The sequence below is a fragment of the Toxotes jaculatrix genome, chromosome 23 (assembly GCF_017976425.1).
Source record: "Toxotes jaculatrix isolate fToxJac2 chromosome 23, fToxJac2.pri, whole genome shotgun sequence".
NCBI lineage: Eukaryota > Metazoa > Chordata > Actinopteri > Toxotidae > Toxotes > Toxotes jaculatrix.
Window position 1 is genome coordinate 9,289,619 of NC_054416.1, and position 22,226 is coordinate 9,311,844.

Sequence of the window (22,226 nt, forward strand, 5' to 3'; positions counted from 1 at the left end):
GCAGAGATAAATTAAAATCTGAGTAATCCTGTTCATAGGTTTTGACACATGCCTGTGTGCATCTGGCAGAGCTGCAGAACGGCTCCCTTATCCTCATCTCTAACTAAGAAGAAGGAATTTTAAAACTTTTTTAATAAGATCATATTCTTTAAAATAGTACATTTCCATTCTGGACAAAATTTCTTAAAAAGGTCCAGTCAGTTTTAATTTGCCTCTGACCAAAATCCTCTGTTTTCACCTAAAGAGTAAGACAACCAGCAAAACAGAAAAAATTAAGTTCCTGCTTTTAAACTTGATTAACAATCTGCATTCCCTGATACTGGCAAGATTTTTAAAAAGAGAATCATCTATCAATGTCACTGGCATTAATGTTCAAGCTGTATTATTGGTGTTTAATGTTATCTGTATTTAGAGGCATTCAGGGCAGAATTTTGAAAACTTTGGCAAATAAAAATGCCACGTTTCTACTTTCAGTCAGGTTCAGACTGTCCTGCTGTACCGGGACAAATGTTGACAATAACCTGATTCACTTTTAGAAAGGCCCATGTCTCCGTCTGGCAGACACTCCCAGACATCCCCACTTGACTCGACATTCTCCTGCAGCCAAACAAACCACAACATTATCATCATCGCTCCGACAGATGAGCTGGGGAAACCCGGTGATTTGTCTGGGGTCCTCTAAATATGACAATCACCCCGGGAACTGTTTTTCGGAGACACACACAAAGGATCAGAGTCAATAATGTATTCCCAATCAGTCAACGATGACCCTGTCAACATAATCTGACAACTTAATTCCATCCACTCATTGTCTTGTCAGTTTTCTGAGATTCCAAGGGATGAAATTATCCCGGAAGAGTGACAGACAACAACTAAAAGAGCAGAAAAATCTCTCAGGAAAGGTCAATTTGTCATCAGGAATATCTTATAGAAAACAAAAATATATTTCAACATGACAGACACGCAGACATGTGACAATGATAGCACATCAAGGAAAATTATTCAAACATCCCTGTCATACTTGTGTAATTGCTGGTGAGAGGGAGCGGTTTGATGAATGACGTCCCTGACATCTGGGATGCAGCCAAAGTGGCGTTTGAAGGAGGGGGAGCGCTGGGTGGTTGAGGGGGAGTGAGGGGGCGAGTTGGCACATTTCGTCCTCCACATTCCCTGTGCATTAAAGAGACAGATCGTAGGCGCCATTGGAACTCTTAGACACGCCATGGGAGATTTATTTGACACCATGTATGAGTCCACTAGAGGGGCCTCTGTTTGTCTAACTTTATGTACTGTATGTGTCTCAGTACACGTGACTGCCCATGTAAACAGTGCAGTGTTTATTCTATTATATTCCGATAGGGAATCTCAGGTTTGTTGTGGTGTTTGTGTTGAGGTCTTATAATTCGGTTACATCTTCCTCAGTTTTTCTGCATTCATACATATATGCAAACTCCTAAGGAACCTCTCTTCAAAGCTTGTCAGGTCATTCGCATATAGGCCCAGCAACACCCAGCGACATATATGTTTGTTTTTGCGTTAGGGCTCCCCGCGGGCCCAGCCGACAAGCACTCTGTTATCTCAGGAAAATCGTTTAGCTCCAAAGCAACAGCAGAGCCAAAAGTAGCTTCTCCAGCTGCCTACTACGGTCAGTTTATATATAAAGCAAGGTCACGCCAGTTCATCGGAAATGGAAAGATTCAGTTGTCAGGGTGTTACTGGGCTGATCTCACCCAAAACTATTGAAGAAATTCTTCCCCAAACAAACTATTGTCAGTTAAAATAACACTTAACTTGTTCCAACAGCGGTGCGCACAGAGTGACAGTTTCCAAATATGTGGGGAGAATTACCCAGCATTCCTGAAGCAAGTGCCGTTCCTCTGTGTGCACAACTTAGACTGTGTGTAATTCTGAGTACTTGGCCTTGAATGCAGAATTATTTTTTATGTAGGTGGATAATTACAGAATGCAAAACATGTTGCCTTCCAGTATAAGACACACTGAGCACACTGAGTGCTAAATAAAATTTGTTTGTGCCTTTGTAGCTGGAATCAGATACCTTTGGTAATACTCTCCTCTCAACATTTAACAGAACAGAAAGAGACAAAGTCAGACTGGGAATCAAGGTTGCAGCCATTAAGATGTCAGCTCATCGCAGCCTGATCAGCCTCTCTGCTTGTCAAGCTGACGGCAACGTGATAGGCCGTACTTTTCTTCTTCTACTACCTTTGTTCTCCTAGACAGAGGCGGGGAGCAGCCTTTTGTCTGCACACACTGGTAAGCAGATCGAGTGAACATCAGCCACACATAGTGAGACATAACTGCACACAACTGATCTATTTAATGACTTTATCAGTTGAGTGGGGTTGCAGCTCTCAAGCCTCTGAAGCTGAGCTTGGTGAGTACAATTACCAATAGGAATGATAAACATAAAACCCAAATTACAATAAAGTGGAATTATCCTTTAAGGAGTAAAATGACCTGAGGCACCAAAGGTCACTGGAGGTAACATTACTGGCTGTGTGCTTATGTTCATATGGGCTGGACCATCCTGACAAAAACATTTTTTTGCCCGCTGTCTGTCTCAACTGGCCGACGATCGAGTGGCTCGCATCCCCTCCCTGTTGACTTTGGTGGTTCTCCTTCAAACAAAATGGATACCTACTGTCACAGCAGAGTTATGGGAAGAAAAATGAGCAAAAGGCTGAGATATTATGCTGACAACCAGGGGAATGTTCACACGAGAGAAATACAGAGGGGAGAGAAGCCACAGTGGTCCATTTGTCAGTCTTGTTCAGCCTGGCGGCTCAGCTCATGTGAGGAAGGTGGCTGAATATGCTACTGAAATGAAACGAAAAAGAGGCTCAAGGCAAAGCAAATAATTGGATTTGGCTCTGCCTGGATGCGAGTGTCTGCTCAGCAATGTGGCTATGTTTGCACAGCTGGAGCATTTGCCCAGGGTCATCTCAGCAGGGAGCAGGGTTTGGCACTGCCGGGCACAGATACAGTACAAGCCCACTGAAGAATCACTGGACGCCTCCCTCTCCCTGTCAGTCCCTCTTCAGAAACATGCGAGTACAGAACGCACAGGCCTCACAGTGTAGTCTACTGTTCTCTCCCATCCCAACATGTTGGCCGACTGTCCTGGTTGTTGTGCTGTTCTGGTAGCATAATGATACATGGAGATGATTTTTGGTGTTTATTCTAAGCTGTGTAAGCCTCATTCATTAGGCACCAATTAGCCATGTTTGATGGGAGGCAGCATGGAGCTGAGTGAAATGAAGACTGGGAATCATTTGCTCCTTTTGTGGAAGCACTGCTCCACATTGCTATCAAATGTTTTTCAAACATTACAAAGTTGTTCTTGCAGACAGAAACTGCCACGAAAGTATTACAGTACTGATGCGTTCCCCAAAGAGCGACTACGGTTCCACTTTAAATAGGACAAACCTGACAGGTTAGCTGGCAAAGCAGGTAAGTTTCACCCTACGAGAGGAGGATCTGTCTCTCAAAACTGTGGCCTCAGTTTGTGTAAGAAATGTTATTCTTTCAGAGTGAAGAGCAAACCCCTGGTGGCATGAAACCTAAGAACAGCCAAGGAGTTGGAAGCTGTCTCTGAGCAGCACTAAAATCTACACAAGCTGAGGCACTGAATCAAGGTTTATTGTCAGGAGGAACAGGTTTGTCATGAGTGTGCAGTGCATCTGCACACTTTAAACCCTCTGTCCTGCAGGAGTATGTCGTCCTGCAGAGATATATCATGCTCGACTTACAGAGCTAACACACACAACGACAGGAGCCTATCACATAAATCGTTTAGTTTAGACCGTGTTACATACATACAGTCAGAAGTGGAAGAGAATCTTGAGTTAATATACTGCAGTATGAATGTGAATCAGGGAGATGTAGCTACCAGACCCTAAAAACTGTAAATCTGAGGGTCCATTAAGTTTTGGACAGAGCTCAGTGACAGAACAGATAACAGTGCCTCTAAAATTAATGGAATAGTGTTACACCTCAACATAACAACTCATCTACTTATAGAAATATAATACCACGCTCCTTATCAAAGACATTCAGGCCACCTAAATACCTGAGCAGCTCTGTTAAGGACAACCGCAGAGTTAAAGACATTGCTCTTTAAACAGTGAAGACATTTGAGACCTCATAGTGGCATCTTCATCTCCATTGTGATAGCGATTCTCTGGCCATGAAAGGTTTTCTTTTTTTTTTTCGTGCATTAAGAAAGTAGCTTTGAAAAAGTGCACACCCCTCTTAGAAATTCCTGACAGAATTGACTTGCTCTGGCATCTTGAGTTTCAATCTGATAGCTCCAAAATTGCTTCTGCAACCAAAACCTTCATAATGTGGTCCAAGCAGCCCTTCCATTGTTGTTGGCGTGTGTAACAGAGATGGCTTCACATTCTGTGGGTTTCACATCGGCTACAGATATCCAGGTGACACTGAGAGATCCTGAGGGTATATCTCGAGTTAGGAGGGGAGGTGAAGCCAATGAAACCTTCAAGTACAGCTTTATAGTAATCTGGTGGTGCTACCAAACACCCCTGTGCACTTTGCAACAAGGGCATGACCTCTACAAAAACCTTTGTTGCCACAAATTAGTGCACATGCCAAGCTTTTTTCTTTTTCTTCTGTATTTTCACTTGGAAAAAAATCCAAGTAAATGAAAGTAAAATCATGTGACATCTTACTAATGCCAAGAAAACACAATATCCAAATAAGTTGCATTTGGCACAGTAAATTCTGATATTGATACAGGTGGCCTCCCAAGCTGAACAATGGCAGTTCCAATAACATAGCCCCTGGGAAATTGAACAGCCTGCCCTTGGCCAGGTTCTCCATTTCTGTTTCCAAGGATTAGAAAACCAACTGGACCCCTGAGATTACCCTGGTGCCCGTAAATGTGATGCCTCTAGCAGGTGGACAGGTAGTGAACACTCTGTTAATCTTTAAGAGTTAGGTGGGCAGGAAGAAGGGAATTATGGGTCACGGAAAGGACAGAGAAGTAAAGACTTGAGCTGGGCCGCTGGGGTGCTCTGTGAGTGACGGCACCGCCACCAGCTACAGGCATGATGGAGGGTGAATGTGTTCATGGCTTTTCCTGTGGAGTCTTAATTTCTGACACTATCACAAATCATAACTGGTACCAGAGGTACAATAGTGTCAGTGTTCATTTTGTCAGTGGCTGACCTTACTTTAGGTTGGCTATCTTTTGTTTTAATTGGCTATCAGCAGAAGCAGCCTATTAATCAAAGTGTTGAAGCCTCATATTAGCTGAAATGAAAGACTAGACTGAAATGTCTTTAGCTTTGTTGACCAAAACTAGTATAAAACCAAGAATAATAAAGCAACATAGCTAACAGCGCTCATATTGTACCTTTGCGAGCAATAAAATTGCTTACTATACAACACAAATGCCTGTTTAGCAAATGTGGGTGTAAGTGGACTCTGGTGGAACAGCCACAGCATTCATGGGAGATGTTTGGAGGGAAACCGAAACTTTACAAATCTTGACGTGAGCCTTTTGTACATTTTCAAAATGACTTTGCAGGTTATTCTGCTTTCAAACTTTAACATCCCTCTCCATTTCTTTCAACAAGAGAAATGCTAATAGACCATTTATGGTGAGAAAACTCATTTAAAAGTCGTATTCACTGGTCACATTCTCATGAATCAGGAGCTCAATAAATTTGAGAGCAATAAAAAGGTTTTCCATGCGATGAAAAAAAAAGACTAATAAAGTGTGGAGTGAGTTTGGAACCGTAAACTTTGATATTTTCTGGTTCTGGTTTCTGAATTTTTAAACTATTATTACTCTGGGAAACCTGTCATTTCAGGGCTGTACTATAATGTGTGCACTGCTATATATACACTTTATGTTTAGCCACTTCTCATCAACTACTGCAAGTGATTTAATACTGTGAGTTTAATATTGTGTAATACTTGAGGGTTTTTTTGGTTGTTTTATTTTTTTTTTTTAACCTGTTTTGCATTTCTGTTGCCTGATTCTTGGTTCCAACATAAAAACTGCTTCATTATTCTTTACTACACTAATTGATAAATAAATAAATAAATACAGACATGCAGAAAAGATCATTACTGCCACCAAGCAGTTGACCAAGTGTTACTGATGAAGTAGGAAGGGATGGAAACACAAAGTGTGGTGTACACAGCGGCATTACGACAACAGCTGGGTGTGCCTGATATTAATGAGACACAAGTGGTGGATCTGCCCTGATTCACTTGCGTCATCCAGATAACTGGGGCATGCAAGTTCACTGAGGGTGCAGGAGCCAAGCTGGCTTCGTATGTACAGTAAAAGCTCTTGACGTGCACAGCTGGATGCAAGAATCTCACCAATAAAGTCTTTGACATGTCTGACAATGACTGGCAGTCACAAAGTCCTACCTACATGGGAGTTTTGCTGTCCTGTGCATATGTGTAAGTGATTAGTGGGTTCACTTGCACTGTTAAATCTGGGAACTAACCGGCCAAGCCCCTGCAACAACCTGGATTAGCACAGCGGAAAGAAAAACAATCCATCCTTTGCCCTGGATCATCACATAAAAGCAGGGAAATGTCTTTCCAAATTTATCTCAACCGTTGGAAACTTTGTCAATAATTAGTTCAATGCACGTAGGGGGTATGGCTCCAATCAGATACCATTATAAAATTAGGTTGTAAAGTTTGTTGAAGTGCACAGAAATCATTGCACAAACACACACACACACACACTAGATTGGCCAGGTGTAAAATAAGCATGAATGCTTACACCAATTTCCCCACCCTGTTTGGAATAAAAAAAATAACTTGACATGAGAATGTGCTTACCTCTGGGCAAACTACCGCCATATTTCTATTTCTCTGTCTTTTTCTCTCTCTGTGGTGGAGGAAATCATCTTACACACCTTCACTCTGCGCAGCACAGCAGAGGAAAAGACAACCCAGTGCATGTACAGTTCATCTGCCTCTTTCTCACTAATACTCTCTCTGAGTTTGACCCGCGAGGAGCAGGAAGCCTGGGAGCTGAAGTAGGTTAGAGCCAGGAAAAGGGAGAGGCTGTGGATGAACCCCCAGACCAAGGAGCAGGGCTCAGCAGGAGCGAAGTGAGTCAGTCAGTGGGCATGCAAAGCCAAACTGCGGAGCTCAGCCTAACTGAGTAGACTAACAAGAGGAAATGAAACAGGGATTTATGATACAAATATATCTTTACACTGCTTGCTGGGCTTTGTTAATAAGCACATACAAAGGAAGACATAAATCAAATGTCGAATAGATGAAAAGATAGTAAAATAGACATGTGAGCTCACACATGCATATTTACTTTCAAAACGACCCGTAAGATAACGGCAAGTTGGAGCAAGAATCACCTGAGGTTGCATTACAGACACACATGGTTGCACAGATAAAAGTTTAAAAAAAAAAAAAAAAAAGAAAAAAAAAAGTTAAGAGACAAGCGAGACAGTTTTGGCACACATTGTTGAACATGAACCTACATCCTCTGCTACACCTCAAGGCAAAGTGTCTACCTGACACACCTGCACGCAGCAGCTCCAGTTACTTAACAGCTGTTGCTTCATGCAAACAATAACTTCAGACGTATGCTATACATGCTTTGATTCATACACACTTCACACGCTTTTACATGTTAAGTTAAAGCTCCACCGTGCTGTAGGGCAACACATGGGTAGCTGTCTTTCAGTATCATAGTGATCTGTAATCTTAAATGTTTTGTTAGCATTGCCCAATTCCACATCTGCTGTGTAAATTAGCGGTCTGCAAGCTCAGTCTGGTTTAAAGGAAAGTATTCCCCCTGCAAAAATATTTGTTGTCAGCATAGATTAAGCCACTGCAATTACAACCACATATTGTAATATTAACAGTGGGTGAGTACGAATCATTCACTCTGAGGTGAGACACTGGCATTTTGTTAGCTTTGGGTAAATGCAATAAATTCCAAACCTGTTATGTATAAAAGATTCATTGCCAGTTTCATTTAGGTGGAACCATAATGTGCTCAGACATATGTCGAGCTGACTGATCGACCAAGTGTCGCCAAGTTGACCTGTGATTAACATGCTGTGTGCTATGTTTTTCCAGTTATATCGTCCAGTTTGTATTATGAAAGTCTTGTCACTTATTTACTTGTCTTCTCTCTGCAGTCTGCAGAGTTTGTAGCAGCTAAAGTAAAACACTAAGGGAGTCAAACATAAAAGCATATAAAATATGCAACATTTTTTCACAGTCACTCACTCATCATATCTAATCAGACTGAGCAGCCCCGGGAGAGAATGCAACAGCTTTTACTTTGTTAGACACAGTACAAGAAATACTTCTGTTTGATTGTTATCGAGGTCAATAGATGTGCAGGAAATGTGTGTTTGAGAGACACGGGTCAGTGGATCATAAAGTTCACTCGAGCATGACGTTCTTTTACTCTCTTTTAATAACATTTGTGTGAAGAGTGAAGGTAAGAAGATAAGATCAGGGCATTAGTCATCACATCGTGTGGGTAAATGATTAATCAGTCAGGCAGGATACAGATATGTACTGAATATGTGCTTCAGTCTTACATTGCAGTAACTGCACAGTTTGTCATTATAAATGTTAAGTTTTGATCCGGAAGATTTTCATGAAAGATTTTTGTAGTGTATTTACATTCATTCATTACTGCTCCATCAAGTGACTGATAGCTGAACATTCCTTACTGCTGCTACTTCACTTTAAAGCAGTCACAGGAAAAACAACTACAGTTGTTCATTGGCCTCTAATCACTCCACTAATCACATAAATTGGATCAATGATTCTGGTGTGTCCTCTGGAATGTTTTTTCTTTTTTTTTTAAATTACCCTCCCTCCTCCTTTCACATGAATCTTATCTGAAAATCTTCATCCTGTGTGTATCATTCATTCTTTCTCTCTGTTTATGATCCGTCTTTCTCTCCATCGTTCCCCTCACTGTTACTGACTTCCTCCTCGCCACAAAATTCTGGAGGGCGGTGCATATTTGGCACAGACGTTGGTTCCCTCTGATCATGTAATGATTTGCCCGTAACGATTACTCTCTCATGCGATGATAGAGCGGTTTGTACCTGTCCCACAGAGAGCTGCAGCCAGCCACATTCCTGCTGCTCCCTCCTGCCAGTCAACGTCAGCTAAAGCACTTGTCTCGCACCGACACACACACGCATCTTTCAGCAACCCTCTCTCTTCCTGATGCACTGAGGAAAGACACACACACAAATGCACACACACGCTTGCCTTTTTTTATGTCAGTGGAAACATCCCTATTTTCTCTCTATGTCAGTCAAAACTCAGCAGGACTCTCCTTCATTCCACCTTCCTCCTAAGAAAACAAGTCAACAATCAACTAAAAGTCTTTGATGAATGGTTGAGTTCACTCTGGGCCTTACACTCCTGAGTATATCACCTTGTTTTGCCCTTAAATTTCATTATTTTTGGACATTTTACAGACTAAACAAATAATCTAGGAATCAAGAATGAAAATAGTAATTAGCTGCGGCCTATATAAAATGAATGCAGTATATCAGTGGTTCCCAACCAGGGGATAGGGACCCAAGCAAGAGGGCGTAAGATAAATCCGAGGGGTCGAGATGATTAATGAGGCAGGAAAGAAGAAAAATAATGTTCTGCAACTCAAATTTAGATTCTTTGTTTGTGATATTTCTCAGATCTTTACTTTTTTCTGTGAAAAACAGGATTAATTTACCTCTTCAGGCCACTAACGGCTACAGAAACTGAACAGTATAAGGGATTTAGAGGCTGTGTGCAGAGTGTGTTGAGAGACGTTGTCAATAATTGTACTAAAAACAGGCTACAAGAAGTTAGACATACTCTAGTTGCTTTCACCTGCCCTGCACCCTATCCTCAGCTGGTTTACTGTCTCTCTACAGGTCTCTGTCTGTCTGTCAGTCCATCTGTCTCTCAACATTGAGCTTAAATGATCTGAACACACAGTTCAGGATCTTTCATACAGAGCCGACTCCACTATCTGTCATATCATCTAGGTGGCTTCACAGGCCACCTGGTGACCACAATCCCAACTATTCCAGCTATGAAGCAAATCATGTTGAGATGAGAGAAGAAACTGTACTGATAACACAAAAGGCCTTATTTAAGAGAGCATTATGTCCCACTGAGGTGAAGGAGGAGAGGGGGAAAATGAAGGGTGAGTGGCATGCTCAATGTCAAATGTTAACTTTTCCAGGTCATGGTTGCCAAATACTTTTCAAGCTACATACCTGTCATCAGGGAGACAGGAGGAGAGGAGGGGAGGGAGGGGGAGTGCTGAGAGGATTCGGACCGGAGGACGACAGATTCAAACAAGCTGGGTGCATGTGAGACTGTTCCCGCATGTGGTACACGTCCCCCCCGCTGAGATCAGAGCGCGGCGCCAATCTGGATGATGTCACCACCCAGAGGCCTCCTGGGACAGAATTCCTCAGTGGCACTTCAAATGCAACACCACGGCGAGACAAAGGCCGTCCCCGAACCAATGACCAAAAAAAAACCAACAGTGACCTGCAGGTGCATTTTTCTCATAGGGGTAATTATTTTCAGAGGTCAAGCATCAATCACTGCACAACACACACACAAGACTGCACAGGCTTTTCGAAAAACACAAAATTTCAAATAAAGGTCATTCAAAGTTCACAGTCAAGTTCGCTCTTAGTTCAGACCCGCCTCCAGAGTCAGAAGAGTTAGAACTTGATAAAGTTTTAACCAAAAATAGAAAGGCCACTGTGGAAATTAAACTCGATGTAAAGGTGGCTTAATTTCCCACAACCTCCCAACTGCTACCTTAACACATAAACACATTTAACACACACACACATGTTCCAGGACCACACAGATTTCCCAAACAGGGGTTTCCTCAAGGGGAGACCCAGTCTGACAAGTCTGTTCTATAGACACTACATCTGTGCCGTCTCACTGCTCACCTCAGTGTGTGTGTCTGTGTGTGTGTAAAGGCACAGTGGCCTAAGTAATCCCAGTGAGCAGCCTGGGAATGAGGAAGGTAGATGAACCTTTGGCTCCCATGGTCACACCACATACGCAGAAGTCACAAGACTGCAGACACACACTAAAAACACACCTTGGCACTGATGGCTGTGAGGTTTCCCATCTTTAAACTAAGCTAAGCTAACCGATTGCTGGCTGTAGCTTCATATTTAGCAGATTGGCTGTTGATCTTCTCATATAAGTCTCAACAAGAAAGCCTATTAGCAAATTTCCCAAAATGTCATCAGTATTTTTTAAGGTTTTGATTTCAGTCCTGGTTGATACTGCATTAAACTTTTAACTGCACAGACTCTGCAAGTAACAATAAAAACTACGACTTTATAAAGAGGCAAACAGAATGTGACTGTATTATATTGTTTTGCTAATAATATAAAATTGCAGGAGTTTTACTTGTAAAGGAGCATTTTATAGTGCAGCGTTGCTAGTTTTACTTGAGGATCTGTAAATGGACAGGGAAGCATGCATGTTTACAGGAGGCTCCACACAACAGACACACACACATGCATGATCGCATGCTCATCAATCTCCTTTTGTGTGTGTGTGCATAGTAATCCTAATAGCACATCATTTGTAATGGGGTTCCCAGTGTTTGGTCATGGCGGCGCAACGTTTACTCAAAGCACATGTGGCCAAGGGGGGAAGCAGATGTGAGAATCCCGGGAAGCATCATTAGCCTCGCAAACACTCACCGCAGCCAGCCGTGGAGATCCTGTCTAACACCAGCGCTGCAGATCCCCAGTCAATCATGTTTCCACTGGATTTAGCTGTCAATCCTTTCTCTTCCCCTTACACATCACCTTTCTCACACTCGTATGCAACCTCTTTTTCCCCTTTCCCCAAAAACAGTGAGGTCAGAGAGAAAGATAGCTGGTGCTGTATTTGTTATTCATGCCTGTCAACCAGTCACTGAATCTGGAATTACTGCATCTCCATTTTCTCCAACGAACCACAGCTGAATATTTATGTTTTAATTTCCAGCTTGATGCTGGTGGCTTTGTTCTACATCACTCCAGCTTGGCCTTTTGCTCTCCATGCATGCTTCATGCAGCTCTTCCCCTCTCACTCCATCAATATTGCTCTTTTTTTCTTCTCCCCCATTTCTACAGACATCTTCGTGTCCGCGTGTGTTCTCCTCTTGCTCTCACCTAAATCCACATCAGTATCACTCCATAAATATTCCACTCTTCTTTTGTTATATTTTAATGCCTTTTATTTAAACCTGGTCATTGACAAAGATGTTATTCTGCCACATATGGTGAAAGTCACATTATTTTTCCTATTAACACATCAATTCTTCTAATACTTATGACATAATTTTCCACAAAAGAACATTTTTTTCCTTTAATCCTCTGACCTGACTCCTCCGCTAAAAGGCTGAAGTGTAATTATTGTCTTGCACATTTCTCAGATGTTTTTATCCTGTCCTGTTCTTCCTTTCCTCTACCATTCCTGACCTTTTTGCCTCTCTTATCCTCCCCCCTTCCTTCTTTCTTTCCCTCTGAAATGTCCAATCTGGCTTTTTCCTCTCTCCTGACGATCCTCCCCAGCACGGTTTCAAAACACAGACAAACACACACACACACCTCCTACCTGCCCTCCGCTCTAATTAGGCGTCACGAGAGGGGCCCAAGCACCGCTTCTCCCCTCCCGTTAGCACCACTCCCCGGCACTCCTGCTGCAATCCCACCCTGGGACAGATCTGAGGTCAAGGCCGGGGCAGAAGAGAACAGACAGAACTAGACGCATGTGCTCAAGCCAAGGCAGAGTCGCTCGACTGCAAGGTTCTGTGGCTTTTTGAGATCAGCTACGTGTGAAAAATGTGGAGGCCAGATGATGCACGGAGGGCCCCGGCTGCTGCAAATGAAGTTTGAGCTGGCGTCCAGGAACACACAACAGGATAAAACAACAACGCTCAATCACGCTGATGGAGGGGACGTGGGCTTGCTGCAGATGGAGCCCAAGATGTTTCATCAGAGGAACAGGATGCCAGAGGCTCAGCTTTCAAGCCCGGCAATGACAAATAAACCTCATGATGAAGGAACAAATACATTCACAATGGGCTCCAGAGGAAACAGAGAGGGGACGGAGGGCAGCCACCTGCAAAATCACAATAGAGCTGACTATCTGTGATGGGCGTGGGAGCCACAGAGGACGCCGCTGCTGAACTGGACACAAAAGGTCCTTCTGCTGTAATGTTGCCATCTGCTGGCAGGTCTTTTTCAATGCGTGACAGCAGTCTGATATAAAATCAGAGTTTTGTAGTGTGTGTGGCACAATAAGACATATTCTCTTCCCTGAGAGCCACATAAAACCACAAGAACTCACTTTTTGATACTGAAGTCTGAACAACATGCCCTCTTGCATACACTCTGGCACTGGCAGTGCAACATGATTCCAGCGAGTTATGCCATTTACTGGCACAGGCCGATTTGGGCAGTCAGTCACAGCATGTTATTAGAACTCAGCATCAAGTGTTTGAAAGGCAAACAACACTATCAAGTTCCACAAGATTTTGGAGAGGAAAAACGTCAAAAGCCATTTTCTCCGTTCCACATCTTTTCAATTTTCACAAAGCCTGGTTTATTCATCATTTCCTCATGTTAGGAAGGAGACGTTCAGAATACAGGAATAGACTAATTCGCTTTTTTGGCGAGAGTTAAAAGAGCGGATCGATACCACGCATATCTGTACGTGAAATGTGAGGCAGTTAGCGTAGCTTGGCGCGCACCGCAACTTGTCATTTTTACACTTTGATTTTTGTTCAGATTACACAAATGAGATTTGACTCGCAAATAAGCGTATTTCCCAAACTACTCCTTTAACTAAAAATGAGGTTCTGAAGTTAAAGACAAAAGCAATCTGTCGAGTTTCATTTATCTGCCTCTTCAGTGGAACGAGTGTAGTGTAAGTCATCACTGGCATAACGAAAAAAGAAGAGCTGGACTTTTACAAATTACAAAACCAGAGACAAGCTCATCCCCCAGAAATTCTAGCCAAGTTTAATTTCGTACTTTCTCCAGTTGTGCCACATTTGCAAAATCTCTGATTAGGAATTTTTTATTTCTACAATAGCTTCTTTGAACTGAAAGAACTGGCAGTGTCAGGATTTGCAATGAAGGAAAAGAAAAAATACAAACTGGAGATGAGTGCTAGACCTGAGGCTAGCTATTGGTTTATTGCAAATTACTGTAGAAACTGAACTTTCTTTTGGGACTCGATAAGCTGCCATCTCTTGTTCTGTTCTGCAGGACTTTTCCTTCATTGGCCCAGTGAGAATAGTGTGAAGCTACTTCCTTTTGAGTCGGCTTTGGATGAATGCCTGCTCTCTGGATTTCCAGGGTTGGAAGACGTGTATCCAGACACACCTGAGAAGGACACACAGGGAAAAAAAATGCTACTGTGCCAGGAACACTAAGGGCACTGCAAGAAAAGTGAAACATTTCTTGGGTACCCTTTCAATTTGTGTAAACACGAGTACCACTGAAGTTTGGCCTTGGACTATGAGTAACATCGCACACATACACACACACACACACACACACTTCCGCACTTCCACACTGAGCAACCCTCAGTCTCACTCCACAGATTAAGCCCAGATGGGAACAATGAGATGAGTATGAAGGCTTTTGCTGCGTAACTGAAAACACTCAGTCTTGTTAACGCACTCCAGAAACTTGCTCCATCCATCCATCACTGGCCAGATGTTCTCTGAAGCCTTTTCCTTTACTCCTCAAGTGGGACCAGTCCCTCTCAAAATTAATTCACTTCCCATTCCACTTGCGTCCACAACAAAGGCTCTCATGAAAGCTAATTGAATAGTTTGTGGTTTTTATGATCAAGCGATCAAGCTGCAGAGCGCGTTTCGGAGAACAAGAGATGTTGTTGTTGACGGACGCTCACTTGGGACCATTTGCGCACCGTGACCCCACTTAATCCTGCCATTAGACCCCAAAGCTTCCCCATCCTGAGGACTTCAATGCACTCTGCTCACTGCATTAAGACTCTGGGAGGGACCATTTCCCTGAATAAACATCAAAATCTGTTGGTTTTTTTGGCTAATTTTCTTTTGAATTCCAGCTGAGTAATTCGAAGAAAGTGAGAGTAGCAGCCAAACCCTGTGATGAAGTCTGGCAACTGACTTATATCCATCAAATGTTGAAAACCATATAACATGTTTTTTTTCTCCACTAACTCCCAAGAGGAGAATAATCATCAACTTCAATAGAGATATCATTGTCAAAATTTGTTTGCCTGCTTACTTTAATTTGCCGAAATGATACTACAAGACTTATCCCAAATTTTCTTAACCTGAGAACAGCTCAGGAAACAAGAACTAACTTTACATGTATTTCACAATAAAACTTTAGCAGCTGGAGCAGCTACATTGTTTGTAGCTAATAATAAATTAATATGTAGGACACAGAGACGCAGATTTTACATTTTGGGGAAAAAAAAAAAGACCACTGGTATCAGAACAGTAATGAGTTTGGGTTTTGAAGAAAAAGTTGGATCAGTGCATCCCTATCTGTCAGAACAAATTTGACAAACTGGCAAATACACAATTAAGATTTAACACTTAAGAAATATTCATCTTTACCAAAAAAAAAAGCACAAAGGGAAAAAAACAATGAGAGGCACATAGAGGAAAGTGCCAAAAAGAACAGAACTAAAGTACAGAACAAGGATTTGCTTTGCTCAATAGCCCTTGCGAGTGCCAAGTCATTATTTAAGCCACTAAGACTGGTGCTCAGAGAGATGCTTCAGTGTCTTTTAAGGGCACAGACTCCCGCACACGCAGCCACCTTCAAATCCTCATCCAGAAAAAAAAAAAAAGACAAAAATGGTTCTGGAAGGTTCCACTTTGCTGCACAAATCAAGGGAATGGAGTGAGAGCAACAAGACCCTCCAAGAATCACTCGAGGTATGTCATTATGTCACCCACAAAGGAAGGTCTATTCCATTTAGGGTTGGAGCCACAGGCCATTTGGCCCACACACACACACATATCACACAACTTCCAACCGCCATACACACAAATATAAAGCCTCATTCTTTTGTCAAATAGTAATGCAAAGACTTTGACCTGAGTGCGAGGATGAAAAGAAAAGGCCAGTGCATAGCAGAGACCCCGGGTGGCAGCACTTGTTGATCCCTGGTCTCTGAAGCAAAGCACTCTGGTGTGTGAACAGATAAATGTCCAGTGCTGACTCATGCTGCACGGACACTCCTTGCACAGATGGGAAAGCTTGTCATGTGCTGGCAATTGCTTGACCACTTGTGCAAAAAACAAAAAAAAATAAAAAAAATAAAAAATAAAACCCAACTGAGTCGTTATTAAGTCTCGCTCTGTGACAAAGACACAAAATAATCAAACCAACACCACTTGTAGCTCAGAAGTCAGCTTGAGGGCGTATCACTTCAAACATCCTGGACACTGAACAGCTCATTGAGCTCAGCACAGTCATTTACACTGCACTTTCATTGCAGACAAACTTGACTGTTAATGTAAGAGAATTAGCACACACCCTTCTGAGTACCACCAACATAATGAAAACATCTGAAATATACAAGTGACTCACTTCACATATGTCATTTTTATCTAATTTAGCCCTCAATATTATGTAATAGGGATCCTTTTGTGTAAATTCTAAGGGAAAGTCTTCACTAATTTAATCAAACATCTTACTTCACACCCTGAGCACTCCTTCACCGATGCTCGTATTCATTCAAAGACCACTAATGAGCCATTTCACGATTTTCTTCCCAATGTTTAGACTGTAACATAATCAGACCGGCACTGGACAGTGGCCTGGAAAGAGTTGCAAAGCCTTGAGCGCTTCTCTGTCACTGACATTCACTGATTACAGTGTGGACGTGCTCAGCGGGACTACATGGCAGCCAGGGTGTCTGAAGCACAAATCACCTTGAAGTGCTATTAGCACCTGTCGTGGTCATTTACACATGCTGACAGTGGCATCCCACCCCTCTGTTTGAGCCCTAAAAGTCTGTCTGCAGGCTAAACAACTGCTTTGCACTCTACTTAAAACTCTTGCTCAGCTCTTGCTGTGCCGTTATGCAGCATGTGTCAGCTTTTGCACAACCTGGCCTGCATGAATGATGCGTGTTGTATGACAGGCCTTCAGAAGATAACGTGTAAAACCATTTCAGTGGTGATTAGTGTAAGCTGAGTGTACTGATTTTAGAGGTTTGTTCAATGCAGGACTGATAAGCTGTGACCTTTTGAAGGCTGACCCACGCTCCGTCTATTAAATTTCAGGTCTGAGAGGGCAAGGCAAAATGAAGGCTGCCTCTCTGCTTTAGAGGGCTGTTGCGTAATTGCTGCATGACATAGTTTAAATACACAATACAGATTATCAAACAGATTATCCAAGCATTTGAGTACTAAAATAGTTTTTCACTGTCTATTACATCTATTCATGGTTAGGTATTTGATAACATCACTTCAGACTTGAAACAACAACACACTCTTCCTCATCTCATCCACTGCAAAGCAGCCTTGGACCTGTTCCTGCATCACTGGAGGATGATGAAGACCACAGAGCATCTATTCCATAACACTGATTTATGCATAATCAATTAAAGGTAACTAAATCTTTTTAGATGGCTTCATTTCAGGGTCTGTTCCAATGAGTGTCCTGCTGACACAAAGTATTTAGGTACCACTTTTGGCTCCTGTATAAATCCTCCAATAAATTATATATAGATATAATAAAAAATTTAACCAGATCACCCCACAGCTCTGTTACCACAGTGATTTTTCCTTTAGAAACAGAGAACAGGTAAAAGTAACAGGTGTCTCATTTCTTTCTCATTTAATTGAGTATAAGGTAAAAACGACAGAAGCCAGAGTTCATTTGAGTTAAATAATAACAGCTGCGCGGTGCGTCAGCTTCCCAAACGCATCAGTCCCAAGCTGAAGTGACGCGCTTTCCTCTCAAATGTTAAATGACTGGCAAAGTTGGATTCAATGAAAGAAACCGCTGCGGCTTACCTTCACACATACAAGAAGAACCAGTCCCATCGACCACAAACAGCCCCCTGTCATCTCTGACGCCGATAAATTCAGGGTGATATCAAAGTGCAGGGAGACAACTCTGGTTGTCCGTGTGTCCCAGTCTGTCCAGTCACTCAGGGAGAAATGGGTCCGCTCTCCTCTCCGCGCTGCGCTCCGGCTCCAGTTTACAGAGAGAGAGAGGAGGGGGTGGGTGGGAGAAAAAAGAAGGTAAAAGTCAGCCAAGAACAGCCGGAGACGACATGACACTTCACGGTCTCTTCCAGATATTTTGTTCCCCCAGCAAACACGTTGCTGCTAAATTTATGTTTGCATACCAGGCGTGCGTCAGGAAAAGGGGCTCACCCACCTTACATTCTTAAAGAAACACACTCCCGGGCCGTTACGCGCTGATAGGCTGCAGAGACACGCAGGGTTTGAGTGATGCTCGGTGGTTTTCTGGTTGGAGGTGATGGTGGACACTTGAAGGAGACGCACTTACATCCTAATGAAAGGCTGCAGCAGATCATAGTAACACAGTTAGCAGAACACTCACACACATAACCTGCCAGGTAGAGTAGGGTTGTTTGTAGTTTACTGAAGCTCTCATGCAGCAAAGGTCTGTTTTTAATCTGTTCCCATTCAACATGATTATTCCAGACTTCTACCTCTGGTTGTGTGTGTGAGGTAGCTACTGCTTGCCCCTGCTCAAAATCAACTGCATGTTTTTACTGGACCTTGCATAAACCAGTTTAGGATACATGTAAACAAGACATGCTCATATTGTTCACCTCAGAGGCCTGACTCATGTTTATAAAGACTGTGGTTCTGACAAAAGCATTTTACAAGAGCTTGAAACAAATACATAAAGTAAGGTCCAAACTCAGTCTCTAATGGCACGACTGAGCTCAGGTGTATGCATTTCCAATCTTGGTTTAAGATAAGATAAAGGCAGAGTCTTGTCAGGTCAGCGGCAACCGTTCGAACACTTTAAAGAGGTAGTTTGGCATTTTCATAAATATGTCTATTTGCTTTCTTGCCAAGAGTTAGATGAGTAGATTGATACCATTCTCTTGTCCATACGGTAAATATGAAGCTGAAGCCTGCATCTGGTTAACTGAGCTTTGCAGAAAGTCTGAATACAGGGGGGAACAGACAACCTGGCTATGTGTCAGGGTGAAAAAAAAAAGTAGTCCAGCACGTAAACTCTTAAATGACAATTTTATGTTTTGGTTTCCTTAAACTTCCAGTCCTTATGCTAACTTAACAAACTGTGAGAGCAAATAAATGTATTTCTCAAAATACATCTTTAATTTCAGCATCCTGATTCACACTTGTCAACTGATAGTTAATAGTGATCATTCCCTTTGTTATAACCCCTCTAAATATCCAATAACAAGTCAATGTTCAGTATATTTAATCCTTTCATTTCAGCTGACTGTGGTTTTATCCTTATCTCACTATCAGACAACAGATGAACTAAACATTAGATTCCTGTGCTGTTTTGTTAATTACTCGCAGAGCTGATTTATCCGGATTTATAAAAGTAAAACAATGGAGCAGTCATAAATAGACTGAAAGGAATGTAAAGACCCAATTGTCTTCTTTATGCCCCCTTGCTGGATATAAGAGGCTGCAGTTAGATCTTAGACCATATGGATGCAGATCATTGTGTGCTGTGCACCAGTTGAGGATTGTGCCTACTTTTCACAGCTTTAGATTTAGTCACAAGTATGAAATGCATTAGTCTTTCAAGTTAGGCGCCCATGCTGCCAACCATGTGCCATTTAAGGCCAAGAGGAGTTTTATCTGAATCAAGCCCTGACTGCTTATGAACTGAGATCAACGGGATGGAATGAAACGTTCATGCTCTCGGCCCTCGCTGGCACATGATTGAAATCCACTGTTGTTTCTGATTTACCTTGATGAGACCCATGTCATTCCTTGGCTGCTTCAATAAAAAAAGCAGTTTCCTCTGTTTTGAAGTGGATCATATTTTTCATGCAGTTTAATGAAGGTCTGTGCCTCCCATGTTTCCTAAATGTAGGTCCAATGCTGTCCTGACCTGATATATATATACACACACACACACACACCTTTTGATCCCAGATTGTTATTAAACTAAGAGACATTAGGTTCTTTGAAGTTTAGCCCACAGTGGTAGGGCATTAGGGCCTTGTTTGTCGCTTTTGAAGCTGTCCAGGGCCACCATAATAACAATGTTCCTAGAAAATGTCAACTGTCCTCAGCCAGACTCAAAGGGCTGAGGGAGATGCCCTTTGAGAGGCACACAATAGGACAGGTATGTATGGTATGAGCTACCTGAATTGCTGCCTGACACGCAGGCTTGAATTCAGCTTAATCTCTATTAACACACTGAACACAGGAATGTAAATGTTTATTTCCCCCTGGAGATGAAAAATCTTTACCTGAATGCTGAGATGGGGGTTCATTCATTTCCTCTCCACCCTGGGGTTAAATTATCATCCTTAATAGCTCCTTGACATTCAAAGCCTACCTGCTCCTGCAGCTCATCATGAAAACGTCGGGTGTCTTTGAAAGAGGAAAGACCCTGGGAGCCTCTTGTTGAACTTTGACCACCCCCGGCACCCTGGGAGCACCACAGACACCTGACAGAGCCAGAGCAAGCAATAGATAATGCTTTAAGACACGAATAGTTTACATTCACTGTGACTGGTGGTGCATAGCTAAGTCACGTCCTCATGTTACAAATGTTGTTGCTCTTATTGATGGACATGTTCAGCGGGATCACACGCTCAAAGCTCCCATCAGCAGACTTGCAAAATCACTGCCCCGGGGCACAAATGTATTTTTAGGGACTCTACGAGCTTAAATAGCATCTGTCAGTTGTTTGCTCAACAGATCTTACAGGGACTTTTCTGTGTGGGAAGACAAATAAGAGGTTGAGGCAGCAGCTAATGACAGTGTTTCAGCTGAGATCTTTTGTTTTGAATGCAATGATGGGCTGGATGCTAAACGCTCAGTGACACTGCTTTTACGTTTCCAGGCCTTTTTAGCTACCACCTTCATACTCTGCAGATTATACGCACGAACACACAAGCACACAAGTATGACTTTACGAGTGCAAAATAGGGCCATAGTATGTACTGTACATGTGTTGGTTTCCTAGCTAAACATACTCAGAGCAGGTCAGTGGCCCCCTTATGAGTAACCTTGTTGTCTCCCGCTAGCTGACACCAAACATAGCCGTTTGATCAGTGATATTTGGCTTGAGAGTCAAAGCCCTGCTTGTCACATGTGTTCAAAGAGAGAGGGCAGGAATTTGCCAGATACCAGCTAGAGAAAATGCCCTTCACGGGACACCAGCTAGCTTGTTTTCGCTTTAAAGAGGCAGCTACTGCAACAGATTTTGCTCCCAAAAGCAAACATCCCTCCAGAGCTGACACTAAGTGCCATTTTAGGAAATACACTTATTCACCTTCTTGCCAAGACTTAGAGGAGAAAGCTGATACCACTCTAATGCCTGTCTGTTAAACACCCTCCACCCCCCTTCCTTTTTTTAAACCTTAACCTAAGGTTAAGGGGTCCCCCTTTTCCCATCTTTCTGCTAAGCTAAGCTAACTGGTTATTTGGTAGCTTCATATTCAACGGACAGATGTCAGAGTGATGTCAATCCTCTCAGCTAATTCTCTGCTAAAAAGTGAATAAGCTCAGACTGTTCTTTTAACATAAAGCACACAAACTCCTCTGAGTGTTGTTGTGGCACCTCGTTACAGCTTCCACTCCTTCGGCATGCAGCTGACCACCACTTGGTTGCCTTTCTCATCTGTCCCTGATTGCCTTTACTGCTCTGTGGAATTTGGCACGCTATCCGTACGTGTGTGTGTGTGTGTTTGTACGTGTGTCTGCTCATGCTTGAGACTCCAAAGGAAACGAAAGCTCTTGCCATCGCTGGGCCACAGTGTCCCGGGAATGCCAGGCTTGCTAAGGGTACAGTAACCTGTCTGTCTGTCAGCGCAGATCTGTTTCAGCTGCAGGCATCACGTTCCATCAGGCATGTCATATCCACTGCATGCTGTCTGAGGGCATCATGCCACAAACCACCAGGCAAATATGTAGACAGTGGACACAACACTCTTCACACCGTTGCCAATGATCAGTCAGCTTGTCT

At 42.7% G+C, this 22,226-nt stretch overlaps 1 protein-coding gene across 2 annotated transcripts in view; it reads right to left on the reverse strand.

Moving 5' to 3' along the window:
* The window catches only part of LOC121177297 (ADAMTS-like protein 1), an 81,540-nt gene extending 63,192 nt beyond the window's left edge, over positions 1-18,348 (reverse strand). For both annotated transcript variants that reach the window (XM_041031562.1, XM_041031564.1), the window contains exon 1: positions 18,074-18,348. In XM_041031562.1, the coding sequence (XP_040887496.1) occupies positions 18,074-18,127 (54 nt within the window). In that variant the 5' untranslated portion in view covers positions 18,128-18,348. The remainder of the gene's footprint in view (positions 1-18,073) is intronic.
* Positions 18,349-22,226: the final 3,878 nt, after the last annotated feature.